This window comes from Mastacembelus armatus, chromosome 10 (assembly GCF_900324485.2).
Source record: "Mastacembelus armatus chromosome 10, fMasArm1.2, whole genome shotgun sequence".
Classification (NCBI taxonomy): domain Eukaryota; kingdom Metazoa; phylum Chordata; class Actinopteri; order Synbranchiformes; family Mastacembelidae; genus Mastacembelus; species Mastacembelus armatus.
In genome coordinates this window covers 26,817,497-26,830,512 of record NC_046642.1, presented here as the reverse complement: position 1 = coordinate 26,830,512, position 13,016 = coordinate 26,817,497, and the positions used below count along the sequence as shown (strand labels likewise).

At 39.7% G+C, this 13,016-nt stretch overlaps 1 protein-coding gene across 2 annotated transcripts in view; it reads right to left on the bottom strand.

The window, feature by feature from the left end:
• The window catches only part of LOC113144184 (storkhead-box protein 2-like), a 92,296-nt gene extending 79,887 nt beyond the window's left edge, over nucleotides 1-12,409 (bottom strand). The window contains exon 1 of one of the 2 annotated variants that reach the window (XM_026330015.2): nucleotides 11,415-12,409. In XM_026330015.2, coding sequence (XP_026185800.1) covers nucleotides 11,415-11,754 — 340 coding nt within the window. In that variant the 5' untranslated portion in view covers nucleotides 11,755-12,409. The remainder of the gene's footprint in view (nucleotides 1-11,414) is intronic. The other variant, XM_026330016.1, reaches the window with a different exon arrangement.
• Nucleotides 12,410-13,016: the final 607 nt, after the last annotated feature.

Sequence of the window (13,016 nt, the reverse complement as noted above, 5' to 3'; positions counted from 1 at the left end):
AGAGGGTCTTTAAAGAACACAATGCACAAGTCATTCCCATTACATAGATAAACTAGACTGTACCATGAGGAGACTAGAATAACCAGTTTTATGTTTAGTACCAGTGGCAGTAACCATGCCTTTTCACTGTGTCAGCTGGATGCTTGGATTTCTTTCCAAACCTTGTTTTGTGGCTATTTGTACAAAACCTTTATGTTACTCAATTTGATCACTTGAGATGTTTTGACAGATAGCTCCCATCTTGTGAAACAGACACCAGCAATGAGGAAGTACAGTAGTCCATGTTTTTCTGTGCACTGCCATCATCTGGTGGGCCAACTGGGTTACTACATTAAAATCTGCATACTTAATAATAATTAATTGTGACATTTTAAAAAACACAACCTATTTTAGTAGAACTTTACAGGGCCTAAAGAACAACCATATGCAATTAAAACAAAAATGGAGAATTATATCTAAATTTGCAAATCTCCTCCTTTTGAGTGAACTGCCATACAAAAAACAATTCCACCAGCCATAAATAGTGTGGTGTGTATGTTAATATGGCAGTCTTCCTCTCTCACACTCCTTAGTGCTGCTGTGAGGTTGGTGTGGGAACCACCCACAAATGACTCTGACAAGCACAAATAGGAAACTGTGAGGTCATTGTTCGTCATAACGTAGTCAAATGGAACAGACACCATACCCATCTGGCACAAACCAGCACCATGTCAATTGGGATTTGAAGCGCATCTATTAAAAGCTAGCTATAATTTAAAACTTCCTTTATATATTTACACGCTACATACCAAATAAAATGCCTGGAAACTCTTACAGTGAAAAGGGTCAACAGGATCTGTGGAGTCTGTATAGGTTAGGGTTATGGACTCCCCTATCGTTCAGCCCCTGTCATTCTAGTTTATGTTTTTTTTTTTTTAACTCTGCTATTTTAACTGGTGAAATAAACAGGGAAGAAAAGCAGTTTACGACTGCTGATGCAGAGTGTGCTGTGGTAAATGCTGTCCTTTGCGCTTATGGCTTTGAATTAAAGGGGCACGAAACAAAAGAGGGGAAAGGAAGACAAAGACAGGGAGAGGAGCAGGAAACTCCATGCCTGCAGTCAAACAGGGCTGAAACCCCAACAAACACACAACATAGGGTGTAAATACACGAGGAGATGTGTGATAATGGCAAAATTATTATAATTTTCCTCCTGATGAAAGACTCAGCCCAGTTACTTTTAAAATTCTCTGTACATGATCAAGTGAGTCTGAGTGTGTTTATAAAGAGACCTGTGTAGTAACCACATACTATAGATGTTGTAACTTGATCTTCTGAATAACGACAGTGGCACTGTTCACTGCAGCAACTGGATCTATCTGAGCAGCCCTGAAGCAAAGTCTTAACCCTGCCTGAGAGAACTGAGGAAGTCTGACACTGTTCTTTATTTATCTTGTCAACAAATGCTGCATGTAGACCATAATTGTCCAAAAACTGTAAAATCACATCGATAAATAACACTGTTGTATGGACTGAGATTTGAGACAATAAAAACTGGGCATAAATGAGGACACTGAAAGTAAATTATCCATTTTTTCAGTTTCAATTTTCCAGTTTCTCGTGTCATCACTGGCCAGCTGTTTAAGAGTGACTGTCGCAGGACCGTGTCCTCAATGGCCAGCTAATATGGGATGATTGTTTCAGGACTGTGTCCTCATTGGCCAGCTACTTTTGAGTGACTATTACTGTACTTCGCTCTTACTGGCCAGCTACTGTTCCGAGTGGTGCTGTGCTGAAAAGTGACTGTCTGCCAGAGACTGATTACGGCCAGCAGGAGCCTGTTAAATGTGATGCTGGCCCAAGCTTGGCCAGCCAGACTGACTCTTTTCCAACTCTATACAAAGAATTAGCCTGGAATCTCTTTGGTTGAGATTGATTTCCAGGGGGCGGGGCAATGGATTCAGAATAAATTAATCAGAGACTAAACGAAACAAAAGCATGCAGGTCAGTGACGTGACACCTAGATTTTTACTTCCATGATTATTTTTGAAGGAAAAAAAAAAAAAATTTTAAAACTCATTGTTTTCTCTTTGGCATATTAGTTTTGAGATAAGCATGTACAAATATTTGCATGATAGGCCTTTTAAAAACATTATTAGTATTTAGCACACTTTGTTCCGCAAAGATCTATTTCCTTTAATGTCATTTAGCAAAACAAAGATAAGAGGCCATTTTAACTATAGCATGGGTTTATGCATGTGACATGTAATGACATCACTCAGAAGACCCCTGAAGAAAAATGAAGTTGAAGTTGCTCCTCAGGGTGTCATTCGGTCAAACTTCAAAAAAGTGTTTATAAAATTGTATATTTAAAAAAATATTGATTTATAGATACAATTTAAAGTTTGTCCAAGAGACATGTAGTTATCCCAAATGACATAGAACATTTTACTGAATTATTTACTCATATATTTTTTTAATTAACTAACTTATTAAATCTCTATAGAGTCTATGTAACTGACCTGAATAGATTTTGCTGTTTTAATATATTTTTATGTTTTTTAAATATATTTGTTACATTTTAACAGATCCCACTTTCCAACAAGGAGAGGGGTGTCATGATCCATATTCTGGACATCCTGTTTTGAGACTTTTATTTTGGTTCTATTTCCTGTTTCGCCTGTCACCTTTGTCTCAGGTAGTTTTATGTTCATTTGCTTGATTAGTTTCACCTGTGTCTGTCTTGTCCCCTGTGTTTTCTCTGCCCCCCTGGTGTATTTTCCCTGTGTGTATGTGGCTTCCCTAGGCAACTAGGTGATTAGACACACCTGATTCAAGTTAGTCATCAGAGGCAGGAGTATATATACCTGCTGTCTGCCTCACCAAGTTGCTGGATTGTACTGTTGTGGTGATTGCAACCTGACCTGTTCCCTGTGTGGTTTCACCTTGTTCACTGCATTCTTTTTCCCCCTGGCTCTGGTTTCCCTAGGTTCTCTGTTTGTGGCTTCAGTCTTCTGTCTACTTGGCTTCATGCTGATATGTGAGTCTGGTGTCTCCTGGTTCTATTTCTGTGTGAGAGAGCACACTCCTGAGTCTCTGTGGTCTCTCTCTGCTCCTGTGTTCTGTCCTGGACTCCAGCTTCCCTGGTTTATGTTCTCCTGGTTCCTGTTTTCCCTGAGTTACTACAGTCTTATGAATCCCCTGAGTCACGCACTGTTCCTGTGTCTCAGAACTCTCGTCTCTGCAACAGTCCTCAGCACCTCAGCCATTTCAACACCCACCACCACATGAGCCATCTCAACACTTCTCACAGTAGCTACCTGTTCAGCCGTCTTCACCCTTGAAAGGATCAGTCTCTTTCTCAACACCTGATAAGATTTCAGGTGTAAGCAAGAAGAAGAAAATCCAGTCATTGTATGCAGAAACTCAGGGAGGAAATAAAGGGGTTAAAAAAGGACCTGTTGAAAGGAAAAAGAAGATCAGATAGATTCCACAGAAAAAAAAAAAGTACATATTGATCCATCAAATGGAACAATGTAGAGCCCTCAAGAACAGTCTCCAAGAAAATGAGGCTGTAGTACATGGATTTTTCTGAAAATTATACCTGTAAGATGAATGTTGAGGTTCAGTCTTTTCATTTTGGGGGTAGTCAAAAACAGGCAAAAATGCACACATCTATGGTCTATACAGCTGAAAAAAAACACAAGTTTTTGCCACCATTTTTGATTCCCTCCAAGAGAAAATGACAAACATTTTCAAAAAAGGATCAGAAAGAAAAAAAAAAAAAAGTGTGGTGGAATTTCTTACCCATGATGAAAACAGTCTCCTCTTACCAGGAAAGAAAGATACTGTCCCTCAGGGAACAGAGGTGCATTCTTACCAAGTCCAGAGTATAATAGAAAGGTAGGATGGGGCCAATCCATATCTTACAGGCAGTTTGTCTGTGAGGTCATTTTATGTCACAGAGCGTAAAGCTAGTGACTGCAATACCTGTGCAAGCATTCACTATAAGAATGTTAATACGTTCATTGACAGAATGTATCAAAGTGGCTTTGTAGGAAAATGAAGTATAAATGATGCACTTGTCCATATTGTGTCATAAAAAACAAAAAATGCGTGTTCAGGCAGTGTGCAAAGTGCTGCTACTCTGAGATAGAATTACCTATTCCACAAAACACTGACATAATTTTATGGCACCAACGGCAGAGAGTGTCTGCACAGAGGGGAAAACCTATTCCCATTTTGTGAAGAAAACTGACAAGAACAGGGGAGGATCTCCTGAAAATCTTTATTGAAAAGCTGGACACCCTGGCAAAACACCAGTAGATATTGATCCATTAAATGGAACAATGTAGAGCCTTCAAGAACAGTCTCCAAGAACATGAGGCTGTAGTCCACATGGATTTTTCTGAAAATTATGCCTGTAAGATGAATGTTGAGGTTCAGTCTTTTCATTTTGGGGTTAGTCAAAAACACGCAAAAGTGCACACATCTATGGTCTATACAGCTGAAAACTCACAAGTTCCGATTCCCTCCAGCATGATGAGTGGGCAGTATGGGCACATTTGAAGCCTGTACTGGATGAAATCCTTTTCAATACACCAATAACTACAGTGCATTTCATTAGTGATGATCCACAGACCCAACACAGAAACAGAAAAAAAATGTACCTGATGTGCACCTTGCCTTTCAAGAGGTAACATGGAATTTCTCAGAGAAGTCACATGGAAAGGTTGCACCAGATGATGTTGGTGGTTCAGTAAGAGAAGTGCAGATGCACTTGTTCTTCAAGGAGGTGATATTCAGAACACTCAAGATTTGGTTTCCTTTCTGGAAATCCAATTCCAATGTGAAATTCCACTGGGTATCCGAGGATGACATCACCACAGTAGATGAGGCTGTGCCGAATGACTTGCCAGATGCCTTGCCAGCTGTGAAAGGCATGTTGAGTATTCACCAGATAACTACAACCACCCCAGGAAAGATCTAATACAGGTAAGTGTTCTGTTTTTGCTATCGAATGGGACTTACCTGTGAGTGTGACCAACCCTCTGATGTAGATTTTAATATTAGATCCTCCACCAACATTCCCGAACCAGATGACATGGTTGGAAAATGGAAAATAGCTCTGTTTTTGCTGAATGACAATATTTCAGACTTTTAAGAGGGGCACCTACTGAAATGGAAAAGTGGACGTACTCAGTAATTGATGAAACTGACTTGCTGTTTCATTTTTATTTTTTTGCCATTTTGAAATTCTAAAATATCACTGACCCATGCAGGACAACAACCCAGCAGCAGGACCGGTATTTGCTCTTTTGGGCAAGGACGAACTGGAGAAGCACTGCAAGAGGCCTACAAAATTACCTCCAGCAGGCTCACTGATGCGCTGATCCAGGTCTGAGAGGAGATCCCCCAATGACACCATCCACTGATTGATCAGAAGCATGCCCAGATGTTTTCATAAATCCATGCACTCTTTAAACCATATGCACAGACAAACACAATTTGCTTGAGCTGTTTGTTGCTGGTTGTGCTCTTTCTCTCTCTACACAGTGCCTATTTGTTGTTTATTGTTGCTGTTCTTTTCTCTCTTCTCTATCCCCTCCTTTCACCTATCTATCTATCTATCACCTTCTACACTTACACACATCGCCAGCAGCTGTCATCTCCAGTAGTTCTCTGATGACCACCATTATTGGCTGTGTCTACGGGGAATGAGCTGGAGTACAGGTCAGTCTTCATGGACTTTGTGGACTGGTGTGAGAGCAGCCACTTGTGTTTAAACACCAATAAGACGAAGGAGATCGTGACTGACTTCTGGAGAAAGACACTACCTCACACACCAGTAAACATCCAGGGCTCGAACATTGAAATGGTGGACAGTTTTAAGTACCTAGCTTTTCACCTAAACTATAAAGTGGACTGGTCCCACAGCACCGATGTCCTGTACAAGAAGGCCCTAAGTCACCTCCACCTTCTGAGGAGACTGAGGTCCTTTGGAGTGTGGGGGTCTCTCCTAAGGACATTCTAGGATTCTGTGGTAGTCTCAGCCATCCATTACACTATTGCCTGCTGGGGAGCGTGCAGCACCAACTGGGACAAGTTGGATAGTTTCTAGCTGTAAAGGCAGAGAGACAAGTGGAGGAGTGTGGAAAAAAAGGACGAGGATACTTGCAATGCGCTTGCAATGTGGTATAACCCAGGCCTCATCACAATTACAGAACTGCACATTGAACTGTTAGCTTTTAGCATGAGACCCTTTTTACCTTCCCAGAGAGATTTTATGTCATCATAACAGCACATGCTACCCCACTGCTGATAGGTACTCTGTTTGTGACGCCATTTACACTGTAGCAGCCGAGGTAAAAACAATGCACCCCAAGGCTCTAATCTTCTTTGGAGGATCTCTGGAGACTTCAGCCATACATCCCTGAATTTCACCGTGCCAACCTCGTATTAGGACGAATGCAGATCTGTGATTAAGGACTGGTGTCAGAAAAATGGCCCCCCGCTCAATAAGAGAAAGTCCAATGAGCTGGTGGTGGATTTTTGCAGGAATAAACATGCCCAGACAAAAATTAGATGTAACGGCACTAAACATGATAGACCTGCAGAAATTGCTTATATATGTATTTACTACATTGTGGATTATATATTCTAGTTGACCATTTCACTAATAGGAACACTAGCAGATTATCCCTCTAAATTCAGATATTGAATATATGTTATATATGTAACTGTTGTCTCTAACCACACCTATCTCTATTTTCCTGTTGTTTTGTAGGCAGCTGAAAATGTAGTACTAGATCAAGTGACTTTTGAGGTCCACCATCACTTCTTGTCTCCTGTACACCATTCAACAGAAACCACTCTTTGTTACTTTACAGAACAAGTCAGGCAAAAATTAGATTAGGATGGCATAGTTGGTGTGGTATTTTTAGCTCTTCGCAAACCATTTGACATGGTAAAAGTTCTTCCTAAGCTTTTGTCTTTTAACTTTTCTTTTCACATTTAAAATTCACTGAATCTTATTAGACAATGCATAAACAATTTTCTTGGGTTGGGGCAGAGGTATCCCCATTGACACTGTGTTGTACTGCTCCAAAGGGCAGGTATCCATTTTGGGGCCAATATTGATTAGTTTGTATTTGAATGATTATTTATTTGAAAGTACAATGAGAAATGTATGCTGATACAATTGTGATTCATATACATGACAACTCAGTAGACTTTTGAGTTGTCTATTGGCATGCCAAAAAAATAATTGCTGACTGGCTTTCAAATTGTTGTCTTACTTTAAATGTTGGGAAAACAGCTGTTTTTCAACATTAAAATGGATGGTGTTTTACCTGATGTTAATGTAGGTGAGAGGCTGCAAATTGTACAACAATTCAGATACATTCTACTTCAATCTCACCTGGCATTTGAAAAACATATTTAAAAAACAGTCCATGGAGTGACCTTTAATATTGAGAATTTCAAATTTATAAGGAATCAATTGCCTGTTCTTGCTGCCCTGCTACACTCCACAGACACAAAGCCAAGTAGCACAATCACTAGCCTCCATACTAGCTCAGTCCCGGTAGCAAACCATAGCTACGCAACACCCTTTTTTAAAAAATAAATAAATAAAAAAAAAAAAAAAAAGAAACTTTGCAAAAAGTACATGAACTTTATATTTATGTTGGATCATCAAAATAGTTTGTCAGCTCAGTTACCAATAAGAGATGTGTGCGTATTATTAGGTTTTGTCAATGGTACACAGCAACTTGTATTTTTTTGGTATTTTCAGTTCATTTGCTTTAAATTCCACCAACTTTTCAGTTTGCACCAGTTCATTGAGTTTTTCTTTTTGTCTTCTTCTCAAGTTGTTAGATTTGGTGATTAATTGGGCCATTAGTGATCCGTAGGGCCTTCACTCTGGGGGTGTGGCCTGACTTGAAAATATCAGCGATGCCTTCGTTTGCGTTCAGCGAGTGGTGATTAACTACAGTGTTGAGACACCAGACACCAGAATCTCCACACACAGCGTTGGTGTGCCACTCAGTGCTGCCCTGATGTCGGCAGATGACGGCGCAGAGGCCACTGTTGTGATGTTGGTTGTTTTAGCTAGCTCCACTGTAGTGATAGGTATCGCGGGCGAAGCACAGAAACCTGCAATAGACTACTGCTGCTGCCCCCTTCGTCTAACAGCAGTCTTGTGGCTAGAGCTGTTCATGTGTGACTTGATAGCGTTGATGCCCATCGAGGCTACGCTAATCTTTTTCTTACAGTAGGTACAGTAACCCTCCCGGTTGTTCTGAGGAACAGGGTTCAACCATTGTTTAAATTCTTCCGTTTCCAACCAGGAGTCTGCAAACTTACATTTCCCCATCTCACATGTCTTCTTCTTCTTGTTCTGAGTGTGTTTCGCGGGTTACGTGACGTGCATTTGTAGCTAAATGGTACGTAAGGTCACGTGTACACGGCCCAAGCCAAGCTGTCAGTCCGAGTGCGTGAATATTATTGTTTTATATTGCGGGGAGAAAAATGAATACATTAATTTATATTTTTGCATTCTCTGTGAACAACATTTTGATACCAATAAAATTTAATACCTCATAAAATTGCGATTAAGACTTTTTAATACTTTTTAAGGCCCTTAATTTTCCCAAAATTGATTTATCAACTTTTTAAGACCCCGCGGACACCCTGATCAAGGTACATATTGTGACGTCCTTAATGCTTTGTTCCCCCTGAGTGAAAGTCATATTTTACATAATTAAACAAATTTTACAGTTATGTGGATTACTGTTGCATGCTCGGGTTTGTTCTTCACACTCGCTCAGCTTGGCACACACTGTTACAAATGTGCCACAAAAAAGTTGTTCATTTTGATTGGCTGTTTAGTCTCCAATTACGTTGCCAGTTACAACATTCTGGAAGCATTATGGTAAGGTGAAATGCAAAAAGCAACACAGTACACTGCCTGAAATGTGGTTACAAGCTGACATTTTCAGTTAGTTATTTGAATGTGTGTTATTTCAGTGTTAAACAATGTTTAGGTATCATATGTATGTTTTGTTTTTTTTTACCAATAGTGTAGTTAGTGTGAATGCTGCTTAAACAGTTCATTCATTTGGAAGTGACCAAATAATTTTGTTTCTATTCTTATGTAAAATATGAAAGCTTTAATATTTTACTTGTAGTTCAAGGTATGAGAAATAAGATTTTATTTATTTGCAGTTGACCTAATTGAGTGTGTTCTCCTGTAACCCTTAAGGCTTTTGACTGTTCAGAATACAGATTTTAGTTTATTATATATACCTATTTTATTTATTTGAAATACAGCTGTATAAAGTACTATGTTTGCCATGTTCAACTTTTAGAAGAAAATAAATATTTAAATCAAATTTAACTCATCTTTACATGTTATTAAGGAGTAAAAAGGAACCTTTAGGTTTGATCGAAATAGTGCTTTGGTTAAAATCATGATATAGATTGATATCAACTGATTTGAAAAAAATGATCTCGATAAGATTTTTTTCCATACCACCCAGCCCTGAGTTGGATAATGTACTGTTTACCATGTTCCATTTTTAAAAGAAAATAAATATTTAAATCAAAATTAACATTTTATCTTTACATGTCACTTAGGAGTAAAAAGGAACCTTTAAGTGAAATAGTGCTTTGGTTTATATTGTGTCATATATTGATATTGACTGATAATACAAATAACTGTGATAAGATTTTTTCCATATCGCCCAGCCCTACTTTGCGGTTAGAAAATCTTGTTTTATCATATCGCAGTATTATCTCAAATGCCATTAATCGCCCTACACAGGAGTCTCCTCAACTTAAGTCATGTAGTCAGCAAATCTGTCTACAGCATGAATTTAAATTAATATCAGTTATGTACAGAGGCATGCAAATCCTCACATTTTGTATGTTCTGCCATTTTCTCACATAGCTCATACACATAAAGATAAACATACGAGCCTAAACTGGCACTACAAGTATGCCTGCATGTAGGCCGTTTCTAGTCCGGTAGTAAAACGTGTCTGACGGCTGGACTTTATTCAATCAAATATTAAAATCTGTTATTACCTTTTCTGCATTGATTCGGAATCGTTTTAAAGTGAACAACAATGCATAGAAACAAATTTTTTTCCCACCCCGATTTGATACTGATGTTAATTATGAGGTAAATGAGTGTGTGTCTAAATTTTGTTCAGATATTCCTGCCTGATTCACACTGACATCTTATTTTTATGACTATTGTAGAAAACAGCATAAGAAATAAGCATTACATTTTTACTCATATATATTTTTCAGCTGCAAAATATATCTAACTTGCATGCAATGTAATTGTATAATAAAGGTTTTTATATACATTTAAACATAAATTTTGGATTCATAAACATATTTATCTTCTCCTTAATACAAAAATGACAAATGCTGTCTGAAATATGGTTTCAAATACTCCTGCACAGATGAACAGAACCCTAGAAGGATATGAATATTCGGGTTATGTTCTACATCATAACTTAAACATGAATAAAGATTTTTGTTTAAAAATACAAACTGGCAGAAGGTGATGAGAATATGACAGGTTGAAAGAAATATTACATTTGATATAATAAAGTCATTCATTCATCTGTACCTGCTTTTTCCTATTTAGGGTCATATGAATCTGCTGAAGCCTATCCCAGCTCTCTTTGGGTGGAAGGCAGGGGTACGCCCTGGACAGGTCACCAGTCCATCACAGGGCCACATAGAGACAAACAACCTCACACACTCACACTCACTCCTATGGGCAATTTAGAGTCAGCAATCAACCTGACACACATGTTTTTGGACTGTGGGAGGAAACCCACAGTATCAACTAAGCAGAGGTCAAATGTCATCCAGCGGGAGATTCTTTTTTAGGCAAAGCAGGCTTGCATATAAAGTCAAAGGAAAAACAAGTGAACACAAATGTACCCAAGGTGGCAGGAATTGGGGTAAAGAACTAGCTGTGTGTTGCCAATAGTTTAATAGTAGAAAAAAAAATTGTGCATGCAGTTTATGGATGTAATGTTACTTCATTAAGGTACCTAGAGGAAAGAAAAACTAATAGAATGGAGGAAAATAACAGAAAGAACAAAAGCTCCTGATGAATTCTGATATCAATCAAAGGCTGAATTCAACACAAAGATAAAGCAATTACAATCCATGCAACTGCTTCTTAACATGTACATGGTACCAGTCACTAGCAGCTCTGACTGATTATTTTTAGAGTTCACCCTGAGTCCAACAGAGAAACAGTTAAACTGGCTCAGATTATGATGATCGTCAGCAGTGTCAATGACACTGTACTGAATGGTAGTAATCTAATAATGGCTCATAGTATCCACTGACACACACTCACAAACCCAGGGAAATGAGGGAAAGGGTGGGTGTAGAGGCCTTACCCAGGTATTTGATAGTGAATCCCCGAGGCGGATTGAGGGATCTCCGCATCCAACCTTCCCTCAGCACCTCCAGGTGGTCCTCCTTCCCCTGTATGAGCAGCACATGTTCGTCTATCCAGCCCAGAAAGAACGTCTCGGACACTGCTTCAGTAATCCGCTGGTTCCACACATGCTGCTGGGTATTTTCTGCTTTGAAATCGGCAAAAATCTCATAGCCGGTGTGGTGTCTCGGCAGCTCATCGCTCTCTGACACCCCTGCAGCTCCCAATGCCTCTCCAGCCCCGACCCTGGACAGCACTATAGCCAAGGAATGGGGAGCTATCTGCAGGAAAGACTCCATTGTCGCGTTGTCTTTCTAGCTGTTTGTCGAAAACAGTTTTGTCATTGTATTTAGCGACCTGAGACAGTGTCAGATTTAGAGGGAAGCAAACCGTCCATGTTAGCTAGCAGGGTGTGTAGCCACAAGCTGCGCTCTGTAGCTGCCACACAGCCTTGTACTGTGTTTCCATGAAGCTAATCTGCTAGCTCCCGTCAGCCCCCGAGCCGTAACTACACGAATTTCATTCTTACACATTTATGTCCGTCTTCTTTTCCGGACGAAATATATCGCGCTGTTACCGAACACGGTATTTGCCGCAGTGTCATGTGGAGCGCTGCCTACCACAAACAAGAGCTGACATTCGTGACTTCAATGCAAAAGTCGCTCTTACGTTGAGTATATGGGAATACAGCTAGCTAGCTAGCTGGATGCTAACGTGTGAATTCACTTCACCCAGGCAACAGATGCGGCCACCCCCCTTTGTTTCGTCGCCAGGCAGTAGCCCAGTCTCGTGGGACACCTGTATATATATATTTTTTTTTTACCGCCCTTCACGATTAACGAGGAAGCAAGATGTCTGCAGCCACGGGAGATCTCGCCTGGCACGCTGCGGGTCGGTGCAGGAGCACTTAGCTGGATGCAGGACTGTCTCATCCAGGTACACTGATGATGGCTGCGTCACAGAGCGTTAAACGGAACTGTAGCTTCCGGACGAACTTTCACATTAAAACTTAGCTATAAACATTTATCCGCAGCCGACAGGGAGAAGAGTCAGTTGGAACAAGCCAAACACTTTAGTTCACATTTCTATAGGGTCTGTGACGCTAAAACACATCTAACTGCCACTGTATGTCACTGCATTGTGTAGTTAACTGTTTCCAAAAGTTGACGGTAGGAATGTAGTGTGAGTACTTTCTTGGCCAACTTTAGTTTTCAGTTGTATATAACTGTAAGGGTAACAGCCCGCTGATTCTTGAGAGTTGGGACAAAACATGTTACATAGAAATGGCATTTTTATGATTAAAATCAAGAAATGTATAATGAAAAATATACATACACATTTAAATTTAAAGGCATTGTGTATAGCCATGTTATCATTCTCATGTATTTTTACAGTTTCAATTACATTTTTTTATGTTCTTACGTGTACAGCGCCTTGCACTGTGGCAATGCAGTGCCACACCAGTCTCTGCTGTGGAACAATCAAACATTTCGATATTTTTTTATAACCCAACCCTGACTTATACTTCTCAACAACTTTGTCCTGACTTGTTTGAAGAGCT